At 43.1% G+C, this 20572-nt stretch overlaps 1 protein-coding gene across 3 annotated transcripts in view; it reads right to left on the minus strand.

The window, feature by feature from the left end:
- The window catches only part of prkd1 (protein kinase D1), a 266398-nt gene that overhangs the window by 52402 nt on the left and 193424 nt on the right, over window positions 1–20572 (minus strand). For 2 of the 3 annotated variants that reach the window (XM_039741299.1, XM_039741301.1), the window contains exons 4-5: window positions 17435–17595; window positions 9649–9672 (exon numbers count right to left, since the gene is read on the minus strand). In XM_039741299.1, the coding sequence (XP_039597233.1) occupies window positions 9649–9672; window positions 17435–17595 (185 nt within the window). The remainder of the gene's footprint in view (window positions 1–9648; window positions 9673–17434; window positions 17596–20572) is intronic. The other variant, XM_039741300.1, reaches the window with a different exon arrangement.

A 20572-nucleotide genomic window follows, 5' to 3' on the forward strand; every position in this document is an offset into this window, starting at 1 on the left:
CCGGAAGTACTCCCAAGTCATGGGGACGGAAGGAGAGAAGTAATTCCGGGCTGAAGAAAAATGTGATCCTCCATATGACCTGGTAATGCTGACAAGTCACGTGAACAGAAGAGGAGAAGCACTTCCGGGTCAAGAATTATATAAAGGACTATGGGAGACCCAGCAAGAGAGCCGGAGTTGGGAGGGAGCAGGACAGAGCCCGGTGGCAGGAGTGGAGGAGAGATTTGTGTATAGTTGTTATTATTTTGGCTTGTGTATGGTGGCGGAGGTGCTTTTGGGCACTGCATCGAGAAGAAAAAACATTAAAGATCTTCTTGGTGAGTTTACCCTTTGTGCAGTGTGTCTGTCTGTTGGGTTGAATGAGGCAACAGCGACCTCTAGGGTCTTACATTGGTGTAGTCGGCAGGATTCTGGCCATCATTTGGTTAGAAACCTTTACAATTAAAGTGGACATAAGCCCAACAGGCAGCACTGTGACTCAGGCGTGCCCTCAGAAAACCCTCACTGTACGTCAGTCCATAATGGGGAAGAAATCCGGGAAGAAGAATGGGAGAACCCAAAAGGAGCAGACATGAGATGACGGCATGAGTCTTTGGACTCTGGTAGGAAGCGAGGAAGACAGGGCGGAGGTCCGAGCTTTACGGAAGCAGGATTGCCGTCAGATGTCGGCCGCAAAGGACACCCTCTACAAACTGTTAGATCCAGGTCGGAATTCAGAGGTATGTGCCGAAAGAGCGTCTGATTCGCTGGGAAATTATTGTAATTATTTTTCAGAAGCTTGTCTCCTTGATACTGACGTTGTGTCGGATAACTACATATGTTGCAATCTACCGGAGCAAGATTGCGGTGATGATGGATCATTTTGCCAATCTAGGCGTCTCAACCTTGGGACCCTTTTCAACTGGAGCAGCCACATGGATTATCTCGGAGTCAGCTGGGAAAGCCAAGATGGCAACAAAGAGCCACATGACTTGGGAGTACTTCTGAGCTAAATTGGAAACAGAAATCCTTGTGTCTCCCTGCAACATCCCCTGGCGGCACCCACGGTACCCAGCAGGGCTGTGAAGCTGAACTCCATCTCCCATAGTGCCCTGTGGGAATCTGCGGCACTGCTAAGCTGCAGGGAAGTTGCCATCTAGCGTCCTGGTGGTTTCGTCTGGGTTGAGCTGCCAGCCGTCATTCACACGTTCTACCCTGTCATGCCAAGGTGAGAAAGTATCACACTTCTGGCACCCCGATTGGTGACACGCAAAAGGCAGCAGTGGACATGTAATGGGCCTTCCCAAACGGAATTACGGTAACCCTTTGCTGTTTTCCATTTTTGACTCGTTTTTCTGGCGGTAAACAGAACACTAAGGAGGCACCAGCATGTGCAAAATAAAAGAAAAAAAATTCCACATGACCGTCATCATCAAATTCTTCCATGAGAACCCTGAATACAATGAGGACTGATTGAAATCATTTATGATAGGGGGGCTTTGTGGTCTGGTGGTCTGGAGCAAACAGCAGTCTGGCGTTTTTTTTTTTTTGTTTTTTCTGTCCTCCCCGGCCGTCGGACCTCACTTTTATTCTATGTTAATTAATGTTCCCTAATTTTAATTCTTATTTATTTTGTCTTTTATTTCTCTTTTCTTCATCTTGTAAAGCACTTTGAGCAACATTGTTTGTATGAAAATGTGCTTTAGAAATAAATGTTGTTTTTTTTAAAAATATATATATATATATATATATATGAAATGTCTGTCAAAAGAGGGAAAACTGAAACACCAGATCCATCATTCCATCTGCTTTCCAAACCCAGTTATCCAGAGGTGGGCTGCAGGGACACTGGGGCATATACCAGCCAACAGCGGGCACAAGGGTGCCAACCTTTCACCTGGTACATACAGATTGGCAGGTTTAGCAATGCCAGCTCCCCTAACCTACATTGACTGGGGGAGGAAACCCACACAGACATGGGGAGGACATGCAGACTTCACGCAAGGAAGACTCGAGATACGCAGCCACTTAAAAGTCCCAAAGGAGAAGTGTGGTGATTTTCAAGTTGAAGATATGACTTTGCCAACATGCTACATACGCATTTGCCACACACAGCTGCTCTTAAGGTATCCATTTTCTATAATATAAAACCATAGCTTAGTCCCACTGGCTCTTTACAAATGGAAGCTAATGGGGTATCAGGCACCCCCAGAAACTAAAAGCCTATGAAGTTACCGATGAGGCGGCAAAAATTTCAATATAAGAAAACACAACTTTCGTGTTTGTGAAGACCACAGGGATCTTCAATTCATCAATTGATCGCATGTTCCTGGTACTGTTTTTCGCGTGGCCATTTTTTTGGACCTTATTTTGTGCAGGAAATGACACCCCTGATAATAAAGACTAAGCCCATAGGTGTCTTCAGCCAAAATGACCAGACGGTCTTGAGGTTCAATTGGCCCCCTAATGGGATACGAGGGGTGAAAACTTTGACAAAAAAATCATATTGGTAATCTGGGTGAGTGGAGGGTCGTTTAACACTATTCTGAGTTTGCTGATCGACAATATGATTGCAGTTTTAATATCTGACTCTTCTTCATTGGTGGTCCACATCCTCTGAGCGTCACTCCCAGCAGGTTCAAAATGGCAGATGTGAAACATAGGCATGTGTGGTGTCGTTTTAGACTTCTTGAAGGTCAGGGATATGAATACAAGGCTAGTTTTGATTTTTGATCCTTTGTTAGCCCACTATGGACTTCCATCAGAGGGTGAAAAACAACAAATTTCTATTGCAGTCGAGACTACTTAGACTGTAAACATTTAAACGTGAAGCAAATATTTGAGGCTACTCTTCTTGTTTATTATGTACTTTTACATAAATCTTTCCATTTCTTATGAACACCCCGAATCAGGATGGCTTACACTAATTCAGATTTATTTTTATTTTTTGATTTTTCGATCACCTACAACGTTTCTGGCCTACGATTCTTCTTTCACATCCTGAGCTTGTTTGCTTAATCTTCCGTCTTTCCTGTTTGGACCAAATGCTTGCTGTTTTCTGATTCCATCTCCACCTGTGCAGTCAGCACAGCCACAACGTCCACCCGCCATTAGTGATGACATTCTGTATTTAAATACTAGAAATGTATAGCCAAAGCAACTTCCAAATTGCAAATCCATCCATCTTTTGAGCCTGCTGTCAAGAGTCAGGCCTTATTCTGGAAGCACTTGGTCAAAGACGGCCATCCTAGGATGTCGCTGTCTTAACATGTCCACCTTAGAAGATGATAAGAAATGTGACAGACGAGAGGAGATCATTCACTCCATCGAGCTCATTTATTTAGTTAACTTTCTTGCAGGTCCTCATGGTTTCTGCTTCAACTCCATCAAGCTCATTTGCTTGGCTAAGATGTCCTGCTATCTCATCCAGATCCTTCTTGAAGGTCCTCAAGGTTTCTGATTCAGCTCCTTGGCTCATCACTTTGGTCGAGATTCCCACAACTCTTTGCATGAAGAAGTTCTTCCCAACATCCAAATTGCAAATCCATCCATCTCCTCATCCTGCTGTGAAGAGTCTGGTCCTATCCTGGAATCATTGGGTGTAAGATGGCCATCCTAGGACACTGTCATCTTAACATGTCCACCTTATAAGAACATAAGAAATGTTACAGATAAGAGGAGACCATTCACTCAATTGAGCTCATTTGCTTAGCTAACCTTCTTGAAGGCCCTCAGGGTTTCTGCATCAACTCCATCAAGCTCATTTGCTTAGCTAAGATGTCCTGCTATCTCATCCTGATCCTTCTTGAAGGTCCTCAAGGTTTCTGCTTCAACTCCTTGGCTCAGCACTTTGGTCATTCAGATTGCATATCCATCCATCTCCTCATCCTGCTGTCAAGAGTCTGGTCCTATCCTGGAGGATCTGGGTGTAAAATGGCACCTGCCTCTGGGCCATCATAGGACACCACTGTCTTAACATGTCCATCTTATAAGAATGTAAGAAACGTGACCAACGAGAGGAGGCCATTCACTCCATCAAGCTCATTTGTTTAGCTAACCTTTTTGAAGGCCCTCAGAGTTTCTGCTTCAACTCCATCAAGCTCATTTGCTTAGCTAAAAGCAATCTCATCCAGATCCTTCTTGAAGGTCCTCAAGGTTTCTGCTTCAACTCCTTGGCTCAGCACTTCAGATTCCCACCATTATTTGAATAAAGAAGTTCTTCCCAACTTCAGACCCAATTGAACTTCCACAGGTGTCTTCAAGTACGCTGAGAGAACATATGTTCATCTTGGAGATATGAGGGGAAACCAGAGGAGGAGGCGGCCAAACTCTACATGGATGGCTTGTTCTTAACTGTGTCCATCTCGGCTTGGCACTAACCCCTGTGCCACTATGCCATCCACTAAATAAACACATAATTAAAAAAAAAAAAAAGCCAAGAACGAGGAGTTTGGTGATTTGAGTGATGCAACTCTGTGTGCTCCATCACCGGAAAGCTGAGATGCACAGCGTGAAGCGGGCACTATTTAGCAGCACTCCTTTGCCATGCCAGTCTTTTATTCATTATCTTGATTGCGAAAAGCTGATTCCTTAAAAAGTATTATTAGTCTCCATATGCCAAGTATGGCTGATTAAAGTGTAAATTAACGTCTAAGTAATCACAGGCTGGAAAAAAAGAAATCGCGTATTGTATATAAATAGGCCTGCTTGATGCAGATGAACTCCAGTCAATTAGATTGGATCCATTTCTCCATTTCTTTATTTATTTCTTCTCTGCTAATGCACAGATCATGCAGGCCAGAGCCTCTTCATTCAGTTCAAGGTGCTCCTGAGGATCCCAAAAAATGGAAGAAGATTCCGAATGGACTGGGTGGAGTGTCTGGTTAGAGATCATGAATGTCCTGCGTCACACCATAAGATCGAAGACCACCATAAGGGGAGTTTGCTTCACGCCTCACCACTACTCCACGTTGCTATTGTGTCTTGGGCAGGGGAGGCAATGGAGGGTCTTTTGAACATTTTTGCAAGTTTTCCCTCACTAGGGGTCCTTCGGTTTTGAGCTATCAAACATAAATAGCCACCTGTGATCTGCTCAAGCCACCTCACTGCTGCGGTGGGCCGGAGTACAGGCAGGGCCCAACACTGGGTGGGACGGCAGTCCGTCACAGGGCCAGCGGTAAAAAATTTGCACTATGCTCGAAATCAGATGTGGCATAAGAGAAGGGGGGGGGGGCTGATGTGAGGTAACGGCCCACCAGGTGGGATAGGAAGGAAAAAAACAAAAAACTGGACCACGGCTGGCCACGGAGCCCAACTAAGTTTGTGAAGGTACGGCCACCTGCCTTACTTACAGAGTCTATGACATATCTAAATACACATTTCATATAGCGCCTTTCTGTCAATCATCTATCCTTCCTATTGTGCCCTTTCTTTATATCAAAACTTTATATATAGCGCCTTTCACTTTTTTCAGTCTATCATCCACCCTCATATTGTGTCACTACTTTATATCTAAATGTCTGTCTAACTAAACTTTACTATAGCGCCTTTTGCTCTGATATAGCGTCCTACAGTACAATGACAGCGACTTTGCAGTTGTCATCATTTGGTTTGGGTGACTTTCGTCTTGACCACTCTTTTCAGGTCCTTCTACGGCCTCCACATCCTGCACTTCCTGGGGGTGTGGCTTGAAGGGTCATGACCTGTGGGAAATCGTTGCGACGGGATAAAGGGTCAGCTGGGGGCTCGTTTCATCTGCGCATATAATGTCTTAAAAAGGAAAAAGAAAATGAAAAGAATTCTTTGCTTTTGTGCTTCTCGTCACTTTCTTTGGTTTGACACCTTTTTGCTCTTTTCTCGACTTTGATTCTTGTCTATCGTTAAGATTTGGTGGATGGGATTATTTTTAATTTTTTTTTTTACGCGCCTTTCCCAGTAAATATTCACCTGTCTATTTCTCGGCAGGACAACAATGTGTTCATATATCTATCTAAATAAGTCTTTTCATCCTTCATATAGTGCCTTTTACGTGTAGATATAATGCACATTAGAACATAAGAAATGTGACAAACGAGAAGAGACCCTTCAGTCCTTCAAGCTCGTTGGTTTAGCTAATTGTTAAGGTGCCCCCATGTGTCTCATTCGGATCTTTATTAGTGGTGGTCTAGGTTTCTGCTTCAACTTCATGGCCCCACAGTTTGCTTTGAGATTCCCACAAAGTGCAAAGATGGGCTTCCTGGCTTCAGTCCTGAAATGAATCCTCAAGAATGTGAGTCACTGTGAAGAACTTCAGAAACGTGACAAACGAGAGGAGACCCTTCAGTCCGTTTGTTTCACTAATAACTCAGCTGTCCCCACATCTCAAAGGTTCTCAAGGTGCTTCTTTGTCTCCGTGGCTAATAGATTGTTCCAGACTCCCACATCCCTTTACGTAAAGAAGTGATGTCCACCTTCAGTCGTGAATGCACTTCCTCTGCTATCCACGAATACGTGATTTATCCCTGGACTGAAAGAATTCTGATGGATCTAATTTATCGATGCCTTGGAGGGTTTTGAAGACCTTGATGAGGGCCCCACGCAGGGTCCTCTGCTTGAGATTCGGCGGGTAGCATTCTCGGGGTCTGTCCTTCAGTCCTCCGGTGCTCCAGGCTGTTCTCCTCTGCACTGCTTCAAGTGCCACGATGGCCTTCCACTGTTGTAGTGTGGTGGCCAGAGCTGCACCCAGGACTCCAGATGTGATCTTACAAGTGTGTTAAACAGGCTGGACATACGGTACCTTGATTACATCTTAACATTTTATTTACCTTTTTAATCACTTCTGTACATTGCTCAGATTATGAGAACGTTGTGTCAACCTCTAAATCCTTCTCAGAGGTCCCTTTCTGTAGCTCATTGTCTCCCATATCTTGTATTTATAACTGACGTTCCATGTGCCATCGTGTGGCACTTTCTTAAATTAAACTGCGTCTTCCAAGTGTTGTTTCAGTTCTGAAGCCTCTCCAGGTCTTTGTGCCATTCCACCAGCTTTAATGTCACCTGTGAACTTCACGAGTTTACTGACGATGCCAAAAGTGATGTCACCTGATTAATGTAAATCATGGTCCAAGGACAGATCCCCTCAGAGACCCCACTGATGACCTCGCTACATGTGGCACATTCCCCTCTTATCTGGACTTTGTCTTTCTCTCCTGCTGCTGGTTGACCAACTTAAAGACAAAACCAGCAAGTAAAAAATCAAAAGACTGAGAAGAAAAAAAAAATAAAATGTCAAAAGGCAAAACATCAAAACAAAACTCAACATCACGTCAAACAAATTCAGGGCGGGACCGCCTGGTAATACGGGACTTGTGTCACAATTTAATAGACGCACGTAGAAAAGCTCCTGCTGAGAAAACCAGAAGGCTTCTCTGTGACTTGGAAAAGGTTTACAGAGTCCGGATGGGCATCTAACATGGGCACTGCAATGCCAGGCACCACCATCTCCTCCTGTCAAGAATTGGGAACATCCCTCATTTACACAGGGACTGTGTGTCACGACTTCTCTGTGCTTACGTTTGTCTTATTAGTGTTACTTTATTATATTATATGATTCATTAAAGATTAGATTTTTAAAAATGAAATCTCTCTATCTATTTATCTATCTATTATATAGTGCCTTTCACATCTACCTATCTACCTATCTGTCTCTCTATCTGTCTTTCTATCTATCATATAGTGCCTTTCATATCTATCTATCTATCTATCTATCTATCTATCTATTGTGAACTGGGACCCAGACACAGGCAGACGGACAACATAGTTCACCCAACACACTTTTATTTACAATATTTACAGTTTTAAATCAGTGCACTTCCCAGTGCCTCCAGCACCGTTTCCCCAACTGTCCAGGCCTCACAGTCTCTGTGCCTTTCTCTTGGCCACCTCCCGTCCTCTCTCCAGCTCTGTCCTCTTCCACCCGACATCCACCAATGACTGGAGGGAGGCGGCCCCTTAAATGGGAACCCAGATGGGCTCCAGCTGCTTCCCGGCACTCTTCTTTGGACACACCCCTGTGTGGCGGAAGTCGTCCGGATGTCTCCTGTTCTCTTCCCCCCAGCACTTCCTGGTGTGGCGGAAGTGCAGGGCTTCAGGGTTCCTCAGGCACCTGGGCGCCACATGGCGGTGGCCACGGGCCCCTACAGGGTTGGGCTTCCAAGCCCTCTACCCATGGCCCACAATAGAACCAGGGTGATCGCCCTCTTGCTGTCTGGAGGAGGCACAAGCTCTCCTCTGGTCCTCCTGGGCGTCCCGGCTGGGGACCACACAGGATATTCCGGCACCGGGGCGCCGCCTGGCGGTGGCCACGGGTCCCTACAGGGCTGGGCTTCCAAGCCCTGTACCCGAGGCCACCAACCTAACCAGGACGGACGCCCCCTCGCGGTCTGGAGGAGGCACAAGCCCTATCCGAATCCACTATCAATCTATTATATAGTGCCTTTCATATCTATCTATCTATCTATCTATCTATTATATAGTGCCTTTCACATCTATTTATCTGTCTATCTCTCTATCTGTCATATAGTGCCTTTCACTCAATCTGTCTATTATATAGTGCATTTCATATCAATCTATCTGTCTATCTGTCTATCATATATTGCCTTTCACTCAATCTATCTATTATATAGTGCCTTTCATATCTATCTATCTATTATATAGTGCCTTTCATATCTATCTATCTATCTATCTATCTATCATATAGTGCCTTTCACATCTATCTATCTATTAAATAGTGCCTTTCACATTTATCTATCTATCTGCTTTGCTGAACTTTTCAACATACTCCTTCTGCAATGGCCTTCTGTGTAAGTCACCTTCATGTCAGTGCCCACTATAGAAGGCGCTATATAATATAAAACATCAGGATGATTCATTTGGGCTTTCTTAACATAATATGCCAGGATTAGAAGCTGGTAGTCGCGGCCCTGATTGCCCACAATAAAAGCAGACGGAAGTGTGCAATTAAATGTCATCCGCCTCAGATGCTCTCTTCACAAGCAGCGCAGGGATGCCAGCAGACTGGGGGTCTGCAGCTCGCAGGTGTTTGTGTGTTTTTGAGATAAAGACAAAGAGAAGAGAATGTGATTATCCTAACACGGCAGGAGGAGGCAAAATATCACAAGGCTCCTCCAATATAATTTTCCAAGTCAAGACAGTCATTACCCAAAAAAAAAAAAAAGAAAAAAAAAACAGAAGAGCCTTTTACTATTCAAAGACTGAAAACAAAAAAAGAAAGATAAAGAGAAAATAAAAGACAGCCGCCCAAACTCCGCATTACGTGGATAGCAGCGCACTGTGGAAACACAAGTAAGGCTGGCGCATGTAATATTCATGACCGCACCACTCAGACTTCCAAAGTGGGCAAATGTGCCGAGCGAGCCCCCAAATTACAGATTCGATTTCAAAGCCTGCAGGTGTTCATTAAGCGTCTCAGGGATGCAAATCAGCGAGGTGGAACGTTCCGGGGCTTTTTGTCTGCATTTTGTTTAATTTTTTATTTTTTTTTCTCTCCCTGAAAAGCTTTGTGTCAGTCGGAATGCTAGAGGAATAAAACAATTTGGAATTAAAAAAAGAAATGGCAGGCAGAGAGAGACAAGAGAGAGGAAGAGGAAAGAGAAAAAGTGCAGGACCTACCTCCATGGTGGTGCAGACAGGAGACTGGAGGAAGCAGGAAAAGCGGAGCCATGTAGAGGGGGACAAAATGGAGGAAAGAAACAGGAATTATTTGGCAGAGCAGAGCCAGGGCAGCCATCTCAAGATCATTAAGTACATGTTCATGAACTGCATAGACAATCAAAGCAAACATCATTGATATAAAGTATGAAGTAGAAAAACGGTAAAAATGGCCACGATGAAAGTGTGAATGAGTGAAGACAAGAAACGCTCACCTGGTTATCCGGCGCATCCATCAGGCGCGTCTTTGGGCAGTCGAGTTCAATGAAAAAAAAATCAAAGAGTGCGAGTGTGGACCCTGAGACCGCCGATGTCACACGTCACAAACAAAGTTGGGGATAATATGGCCATTGAATAACGCTTATCATTAGTGTAATGCATTATGGGTAGACTTTCTGTAATCACATTACAGTTCACGACTTCACTCAGATTTTATGAGTTGCGTCACACGTATCTCTAAACACAAAAAGACGAATGTCGTAAACGCCGTGAAGGGCAGCCATTCCATCTCACATAACTTTCGAGTTCGGCGATGACCTGCCAAAATTAACAGAAATAATTGGAATCGAGGGCCAAAAGATGAAATGCAGATCTTTTGTCAAATGTAATCAAAATCTGAACATCGTAATCAAAGCAGTGTCGCCAAAGTCATAGGTAAGCTCTATTCCTTCTGTCTTACTTCCTGGATGACAGGTTTTATTATGGAGGATTCATTTGAAAGTTTTTTAGCTACTTTTTATTTATTTGAACAAACATTTCATTTTTATTTTGCCCATACCATTCTTCGTTACACGTCACATGACCGTTTGCGGCGGTTTGATGACGTGTGCAGAATATTTGTCACAAAATTTTGCCATAAATCTTCACAGCATGGCTTCATCCCGGTAGCATTAGATCATCGATCATCAGTGGATAAATTCTACCCAAACCTTTTCTAAAATAGTTTGTTCGTTTATGGAGCAGGCCCAGCGCTCAGTTTTGTTTCGGTTTCCAACCTTCTTTCTTGTTCCTGACGTCTCTTTCTGTGTTTTGTACGCTAGTTATGTACGATTATTTTGGCTCTGTTTTTTTTCCTGTCCCTCATGACGAGTCCGTCTGATGTGACCTGTCCTGCCCACTACGCTCCTCACAATGACTTCTGGAGACGATGTCTATAGCCAAAGAATCGAGAACCGGGAAGAACAGAGCAGTTGGTGTCAGAGGGATTATCCATCAAACTCAGATAAAGACCTAATGAATTTATACTAATGTCATGTGTCATGACCTTTGACCCGATTACAAGAAAAAGACATCGCAAAATGACAGTGCCTATAAAAAACAAAATGGAGTCAGAAAAAAGACACAAATTCTAACAATGTGATAACTAAATAAATTTATACTGATGTCATGTGTCGTGACCTTCGACCCCATTACTTAAAAAAAGACATCGCAAAATGGCAGTAGGAGTCCACAAATTCTATAAACTAAATAAATTTATACAAAATGGAGTCAGAAAAAAGACACAAATTCTAACAATATGATAACTAAATAAATTTATACTGATGTCATGTGTCGTGACCTTTGACCTGATTATCAGAAAAATGGATATTGCTAAATGGCAGGCCCATAAAAAGCACAATGGAGTCAGAAAAAAGACACAATAGTAACAATAGTAAAGCAAAAGTGAAACAGTAAACTAACACTGGAATTGGATTTTGGAATCCCTAAAATCTACAATACTGAAATAATTATTTACAAATACACTTTGAAAAAAGAAAGAAAAATTTATATATGGAAAATATTCACAACAGGCGTTTTCTGACTCGGCAGAAATCTGACAAAAAATATAATTAAAGGGGCAAGGAGATGAAGTGAGCTTAAAATCACGTGCAAGGGCCAATAGTAGAGAGTAAAATAAAAATGATTTTTCAATAAAACCAGAAAACACTAAACAGATATCAGAAGTCAAATAGAAAAAAAAAAACATGTAGGGAAACACGTAGAAATTCAAACGCCGGACGTTAATTTGATACAAACTAGGATGTGCACTCCTGGACGATGCCAGCGCTTGGAAGAATCCAACAGGACGCTGCAGTGAGACGTTAAAATTCTTTCAGAAATCAAGTTAGCGAGAGATAAGGGCCAAAGTGAAATTCCTTAAGGTCGAAAACCCCACTTCAGTGCCTCTAGAAAAGGCAGAAGGAACGAATGAAATCCTCCAATCATGACAAGGCGGTCCGGCTGAGTTTGACGACGCTAACAGACCCGCTCTGGAGATGTGCGCTGCTTCACAACATTACACGCTAGTTCATTCTGTTTTGAGATTTTAAGAAATAAAGATTTGGAGTTTTAATTGGAAAGATAAAAACTTGATAGTTTTACAGTGAATTGAAAGAATGCAACTAACCTAAAGAATTTACTTTTATTTTAAGGGAGCAAATTAAACTTTTAGAACGTTTTATAATTCAGCTGCGGTCAAATTTGGGGTCACCGTGATGTACACTACCAGTCAAAAGTTTTACAGCTCCACAGTTTTTTCCAGTTTTTATTCAAATTTAATCAGATGAATTGCCATGAAAGTCCTAACGTGGTGAAAAGGTAAGCAGTAAACTGGCGGAGGTTTAAATCTAAAGTTTAGGGTTCGCAAAAAAATGAAAAAAAGGAGATTTCAGAACATTACAGATGGGCCTCCTTCAGGGGACGACTAATAGGGTTACAACTTACAGATGTTCGGCAGCAATTCAAGCAAATGAAGCCTTGCAAACAATTTGCACAGGTGTCCCAATTTCTGCTGATTACGTCAAAATCCTCTGTGTGTCTTAAAGCAGAGTTGGACCAGACTGTGTCACCACACCCTTTGAAGTACAACTTGGACAAAATTACACGGGCATAGAACAATTAAACAATGGCAAATGAAAAAAAATAAAATAAGTCAAGGAATCATTACATGTACAAATGTTTATTCAAATTCTTGATTCATCACAGTTGCCTGCACCTTTTGCTGATTGTGGGTAAATAATTTTAGGGTAACATAGCATTCATCTTAAAGAAATAGCATAAGGGGTTAATAAATGTCAGAAACCTGTTCAGACACATCAGGACATCAGATCAAGGACAGCTCAGGTCAGGTTGAGGAGCAGGCACTGGTACAGTGTGTTTCCACACTCACCACATGATGAAACAGCTCGGGATCCTGGTTGGCAACCCCCCAGGCAGACACGCGGTCCAGTCCCACCCTCCGGAAAGGACCCTCTATCTGCCGCAGCCAGGTGTTATGTGGGTGTCTCCTTGGCCTGGTCCAGCCACTCGGGTCCTCAACAATGAGGATCCTGCGAGCCAAACCACCCTCGAGTATTCGTGCCACATGGCCGTAGTGCCCTAAATGACACCCCCTCAGAATGCAGGTCATGTGCTGCACTCGGGACTCCGTGAGCAACACAAAATCAAACCAGCGGTGCCCAAGGATTCTCAGTTGAGACACACATGAAGGAGTCCAGTCTTCATCTCAGGTCACTCGATAGCGTCCATGTATCGCAAACAGGAAGCACCAGGACTCTAAAGACTCAGACCGTTGATATCAGGAACGCCACACACCCCTTTGCAGCAACCTCATGACCCCACCATTGCTCTCCCAATCCGTCTACTGACTTCATAGGAAGGGTCACCAGAGTCACATGAATGTCGACACTCTCTCTGCAGACAGACTCACCGCTGATGGCCGTGCCCAGGAGGTCATTAAAGGCCTGGCTCTTGATTTTTATCAGGACACTCTCAAGCCCAGACACTCAGACTCCTCACTCAGTCTCCCCCATCAAGTGAGCAACACAAAGGACTAAAAGATGACTAAGAGATGACTAAGAGATGACCAAGCAGTCAGCAGATGTCCTGTAAAACAACCAGAATGGTTGCACAGAAATTTCAAGGGTGGTGGCCCAACTCAAAGGTATAAGAAGAACCAGAATAGAATAGAAGAGACTTTGATGTTATTTGGGTGTAAACCAATGAAAGTGTATACATTAATTGACACTGTTATGTAAATTCCATAGTTTATAAAATGAACTTCTGTTCTTTGATTCTCGGATCATTCTGACCAGCCTGTAACAGACTTGCTTTTGCTCCCTCTGAGGCATTTTGCCGAGGAGTAATTAAAGGATACAATGAACAGCGTTTCTGCTGCCTGATTACTGAGTTGTCCTGTTAGAGGATACGTTGCTTCCTTCAATGTGTTGATTTCTACCACATGATATATCAGCTAAACTGAGGTAAGCATTGTGATTCAGAATGGCAGTCACCAACTCAGCCTCCAGCAAAAGAACCCGAGACCATCACACTTCCTCCTCCAAGTGTGACAGTTGGTGTCTCACACTGTGGAACCACCCTGTCACCAACTGGACGGTGTAGACACACCCTGCATGATGAACTGAAGATTTTAAATTTGGGATTCATCAGTCCATAAGGTCCATAAAATGCAGTAGTCCACAGCTGGCATTTCAAGGCCCTATTGTGTCCTTTAAGGATTGGCTTTTTTCCTGCCACTCACCCTGTCAAGCCTGCAGCACAAAGTCTCCTCTTCACAGTATGAATTGTCACTCACTTTTGTCAACCTGAACTTTTAAACGCTGTTGTGCAGTCAGGCGCCGATCACATAAGCCGGTGACCGTCAAAAACTTGTCTTCTGATTGGTGGGTGACTTTGGCTCTGCCAGATCTCTTCCTATTGGAGTTTCTTCCAGTTTCCAGTTGCCTTTGGATTGTGTTGGGCACCACTGGACTCACAGACACTTTCTTTAATTTCTCCAAATGAAAAGCCTCCACTCCTAACAGTAATGATGCTCTGTCTCATTTCATTTGTGTCTTGCCATTATCACTGCAGTATTGTCCGAGTATCGCTTCAGAGGGTGTCGTAACACAGTCTGTTCCAATTCTGCTCTAACACACTCTGAGGGGTTTGAAGTAATCAACACAAGTTGGGACACCTGTGCAAACTGTTTGCAAGGCTTCATTTACTTTTACTTGCTGCAAGAGACCTGTGGCTTGTAACCTATTAGTTGTTCCCTGCAGAAGGCCCATTTGTCAAATTCAGAAACGTCCTCTTTTTCAGTTTCGGCTAACCTACATTTTAAATTTCATCCTCAGGTAGTTTACTGCTTATCTTTTCACCATTTTAGGTAATTGATTGCATTTCTACAGATTACATTTGAAGAAAAATGGAGGTATTGTAAAATTTGTTGTCTGTCGCATACAACCTTGGCATTGTGATTCTCTCTCTCTCTGATTCTGGTTCATTACCCCATACTACTAAAATTTTGACTTTGGCATTGACACCAGCTTTTGCACCTCAGTATCAGTACTGCCTACATGTAGTAGTTGAGCACAAGGTCCCTGAAAACGACCACTTACTTCTGGTACCAAAAGCACCATAACGTAGTACCATTTTGAAATGTGGGCTTTTCGGTAGTTTTCAGTACTGGCATACCATGGAACCCCAGTACCCTGCTCTTTGCTGGCTTTCTGCTATTCAAAGTCCACAAGTTTGTCTCTCCCCAAAACTAAAACCTCTCTTCATTCTCCTGGTCCTACTTAACTTAAGAATAATTCTCTGCCTTAAGCTGCTTGTCATCCTGTCAAACACATGGAGACCAAGAGAGGAGAAGGAGCACTTAGAAGGTGTGTTGTGACACCATCGGCTTCACCGAAAGCCACCGGAGAGAAAGCTGAGGTCAGACATTTTCTTTACAACATTAGAACAATTGTGATAAGAACCGACCATTGAGCCCAACAAGGTCACCCATTCAATTCACCAAAGTGACATCAAGTCGAGATCTGGAGGTCCCTAAAGTCCTAATTTGCCCTACACTTGCTGGTCAATTGTTTCATGACCATGAACAAATCAGAATCCTCTTATGTGATATTCTTCTACTCTTTCATTTTGCTCTGTATTTTGTCACACATGTGCACATGGGAGGCAGCTAAAGGGCTTGAATGAGGACAATTCCACCAATTCAGACCAGGGGTGGCGGAGTGTACTGATCCTTTCTCTCTTTCCACTGCAGACCAGCTATGGGAAGTCCCACCTGGCCCAGATGGCGTCACCAGGTGGTTTTTTTGACCTACAGCCTTACAAGTTTTCACTTGTTCACTGACAAGAATTCCGCCACGCCAACACAGATGCTCTTTCTCACACATGCGCATGGGAGACAGCTAAAGGTCTCAAATGAGGGTAATTCCACACTAGACCAGGGGGTATACTGATCCTTTCTCTCTTTCCACTGCAGACCAGTTAGGGAAAATTTGCCTGGCCTTGATGACATCACTTCCAGTTCAGGGTCCAATGACGCCACTTCTGGTTCTGGCTCCTGATGACATCACTTCCTCTCCTCTCCCTTTAAGCTGCCATCTTTGCCTCATCAAGACAGTTCTCAAATGTCAGAATGTCAATTTATTTATAAAGCACATGTAAAACAACATAGCAATGCTGTGTCCAAAGTGCTTTACAATAATAGAATAAAAGAAAAACATACAAATAACATGAATAACATAAATAGAAATAAAATAAATGAACATAAATAAAATAAATAATAAATAGAAGTAATGCTACATAATCACAAGGAAACCATCAGTATTACTGAAGGTCACGGAATGCAAGTGAATAGAAATGAGTCTTTAATCTCGTTTTGAACTGTAGATGACTCCTTTATGTGACGAGGTAAAGAGCTCCACAGGCGAGGCTGCCAAAGTCCTGTCTGTCCCCCTTAGTGTGACACTCTGTACGAGGGACAACAAGAGACAACTGAGCAGAAGATCTAAGCACTCTGGATGGCAGCAGCGAGCCCACGTAAAGATTTAAAAACTAGCAACAAGATTTTAAAACCAGTTCGAAAACTGACAGGCAGCCAGTGTAGAGAAGCTAATACTGGAGAAACAGAGTCATGTGAAAAATGAATGTGTTAAGATTATTAGAGATTTTAATGACTTCCTGGGCATGGCCATCAGCAGTGTGTCTGTCTGCAGAGAGAGTGTTGACCCCGTCGAGAGGTTTACTTACCTTGGCAGTGACATTCATGTCTCTGGTGACTCTTCCTATGAAGTCAGTAGACGGACTGGGAGAGCATGGGGGAGTCATGAGGTCACAGGAAAGGGGCGTGTGGTGCTCCAGATATCTCTACAAAAGGATGAAAGTCCAAGTCTTTAGAGTCCTGGTGCTTCCTGTTTGTGTGACATGGATGCTATCCAGTGACCTGAGATGAAGACTGGACTCCTTCAGTACTGTGTTTCTACAGAGAATCCTTGGGTGCCGCTGCTTTGACTTTGTGTTGCTCATGGAGTCCCGAATTAGGCACATGACCGGCATCAGTTACGACACTACAGTCATGTGGGGCGATTACCTGAGGGTGGCCCTCTTTGTTGAGGACCCAAGTGGCTTGACCGGGCCAAGGGACTCTCACATAACTCCTAGCTGCGGCAGATAGATGGTCATTTCCAGAGGGTTGGACTGGACCACGTGTCTGCCAGGGGGGTTGCCAACCAGGATTCATCGTGTGGTGGGTTGGGCGATGCACTGTTACCAGTGCAGTCTCCCCAACCTGACCTGAGCTGACCTGATGAATCTCAGAAGCACCATCAGCTTTCCTTTTGTCTCCTCTCGATCCTAGAAGTCTGTTTTGACAGCCTGTGTTAAAAACATCTAAACGCTTACTGACAGAAGCACATCACACCACAAAAGAAGAGTGAGGAAACAGAGAGCCGCACAGGAGGCAGGATGAGCTTACCAGGAGCCCCTCGTCTGGGGTGCTAGGAGACGGCTCAGCAGACACTGACCTGGATGTCGTCAAGCCAGTTAAGGACACGTTGGAGAGCCGTCTCTTGCGTACTCCGCTGCAGTTGTTGGGAATCTTGAAGGCGCATCTCTTGTGATAGTTTAAGCCACAACCTGTGGGCAGAGAAGACATGGACTTAGTGAGGAGGATCCATGCAAGAGTGACCCTTTGAGCTCTGTACATGTATGAGTTGGGGAAAAAAATAAAAAATAAACGTAAAAGAGGCGAGCCTTATAATTATTAGTCTGATTACCTAAAGGAATCATTTTTGTGCTTTTTATTTGGTTTTTGGAAGCTGTTTGTGTTATTTTCTCAATTGTTTGCATGGTGATGTCATCGATGTGCCATTTTGTTCTCACAATCTCTCGTCAACACTCGTGGCCAGTCACTGGACTGTAGGTGGCACTGTGTGTCACATTGTAATTCTGATGGAGTTGTGGAGTCCAAGGGCCTCGTGCATAACGCTGTGCGTAGAATTCACCCTAAACCACAGGGTACAGACAAAGGGGGAAAAGTGCGTATGCACAAAAAAATTCAGATGCACAAAACCGTGCGTAAGCCAACGTCCACACACTTCCACTCCATAAATCCCAGTCACAGTGAAAAGTAACGCACATGCATGCGCCTACCAGCCCACCCTGACTCCTCCCATAATGTTGCATGTTTTAATATGCAAATCAATATAAATATCACCTTCTGTTTAGCGTTTTGTTAAAAGACATTGGCAAAAGCACAGGAATAAAAAAGAATTTCAGCAAAAGTGAAGTGGAGGCATTAAAAAAACGTACTACTTGGTGGCTTAAGCAGCGGTATAAACAACAAAAGGAAGTTGATTGAGTGATAGAGTGGCGGAGAAACTCGAAGGTTCAAGTTCAGAAAGTCGCACAGTGCTCAAAATAAAAATGAAGTGGTCTGCTATCAAAGTCAAATTGAAAAGGTGAGTTGCAGCCCACCGTCTGAGTGTCACACGAAAACATATCAGGGTTCAGAGAAAAGAAAAAAATAGGGACACAGTGAAATGTCCAATTTAATCTCAAAATTTATTTTGTCATTAAAGTAGAACTTTAAACATTAAGTAAACTTAATCTTAAAATCAATATTAAATTTACTAGAGTTTCTCAGATCCCACTGTAACTAAAGCAGCACATTAAATGCTTTGTATTGTGTGTGTTCTTCTATGTGCTCTATGTGTGTGAATTACTACGTGCTTCTTCAACGTCCTTTCTGTTATGCCAACAGGACACAGAATCCATTACATTCATGACATTACAGCTCTCTGAACAATTTAAATACTAAGATGAACACTTGATATAATTTTCATGATGAAATGAATTAAAGCATGTATTAAACATGGGGGCACAGTGGCACAGTGGTAGTGACGAGCTGGCGCCCTGTCCAGAGATTGTTCCTGTGTCCCGCAAAATGCTTGCTGCGCCGTGCATGACCTTCGATGAAATAATTTACTGCAGCAGTACTGTCTCTTTCAAACGCACTAACCCCCAATGCCTGTCCTTCCTTTTCTTGCTCCAGGTAACCAATCGCCACACAATCAGCTCTGTAATAAATGTCAAACCAGCTGTAAGCTTAGAATACCAATTCTTCAAAACTTTAAGGAACTTTGAAAAATCTTTGTAGTACATGTTTAATTATGCCATCCATCTTATCCATCCAGGGTCGCGCCAGTCCCAGCAAGAATATAGCGCAAGGCAGGAACAATCCCTGGACGGGGCGCCAGCTCATTGCTACCGCTGAGTCACCGTGCTCATATGTTTGATTACTAACAGTGTATATTGTTTACATGACGTTAAAAATGTATCTGTGTAATGTAATATGCATACTTAAATGCATTTCATCTTAAAATCAAGATATCAAGAGGTCCAAGGAGATAGCGCTTGGAAATCTAAATTGACTTAGAAGCCAGTCATCATCATCTGTAAAGGTGAGGGGCTCTCTTCTATTGAATTGAATTGAATTTGTTTATTGTTATATTGGCTCCAGCAGACCCCCGTGACCCTGTAGTTAGGATATAGTGGGTTGGATAATGGATGGATGGATATTGTTATTGTATGGTACAAAGAAATTCAATATGCAAATCCTCCGTATACTTATTTTCTTATAGAATGATAAAATAACAATAATAATAATAATACGATAGAAAATAATGAAAATTATACAATATGAAAGCATAAATACAATATACATGTAAATATAGTGCAGATAGTACAGATGGTTCATAAAGTGGCTCATGTTATTTAATATTACATCTGTAAGCTGTACAAGTTTACAGTGAGGTACATTAGAGATATTAGAACACTCGAGGCCCAAGTCCCAAGACACAATCCCATTAGAACACTAGATGAGAACAGGCCATTCAGCCCAACAAAGCTCGCCAGTCCTCTCCACTTAATTCTTCTAAAAAATCATCAAGTCAAGTTGTGAAAGCCCCTAAAGTCTTATTGTCCACCACACTACTTGATCGCTTATTCCAAGTGTTTATCGTTCTCTGTGTAAAGAAAAACTTCTTAATGTTTGTGCGAAATTTCCCCTTCACAAGTTTCCAGCTGTGTCCCCGTGTTCTTGATAAACTCATTTTAAAGTCACCGTCTCGATCCACTGGATTAATTCACTTCATTATTTTAAACACTTCAGTCAGATCTCCTCTTCATCTCTTTAAAGGCTCAGCTCTTTTAATCTTTCCTCATAACTCATCCCTTGTAGCCCTGAGTCAGCCTCGTCGCTCCTCTCTGGACCTTCTCTAGTGCTGCTATGTCCTTTTTGTAGGCTGGAGGTACTTATGATCTTACTTATAAGTACAGACAGTTCTACTGGGAGCACTTGATGGACTGACTGAGTGCGTTTAGACCTTCTGAGATGAAACTGTTTCTAAATCATGAGGTTCTTGCAGGAAAGGCTCTGAAGCGTTTGTCGAATGGGAGAAGTTCAAACAGACTGTGCTCATGGCTAAAGCAGCGTGTGTAAGATGCTGGATCCCAATAATCCTAAAACGCTTTCGACACAATCTGCCGTAGAGCTTTCTGATCAGCTGCTGTAGAGCTGTGATTCCACACTCAGATACAGTGGGTTAAAATA

The sequence above is a fragment of the Polypterus senegalus genome, chromosome 18 (genome assembly GCF_016835505.1).
Source record: "Polypterus senegalus isolate Bchr_013 chromosome 18, ASM1683550v1, whole genome shotgun sequence".
NCBI classification, from domain to species: domain Eukaryota; kingdom Metazoa; phylum Chordata; class Cladistia; order Polypteriformes; family Polypteridae; genus Polypterus; species Polypterus senegalus.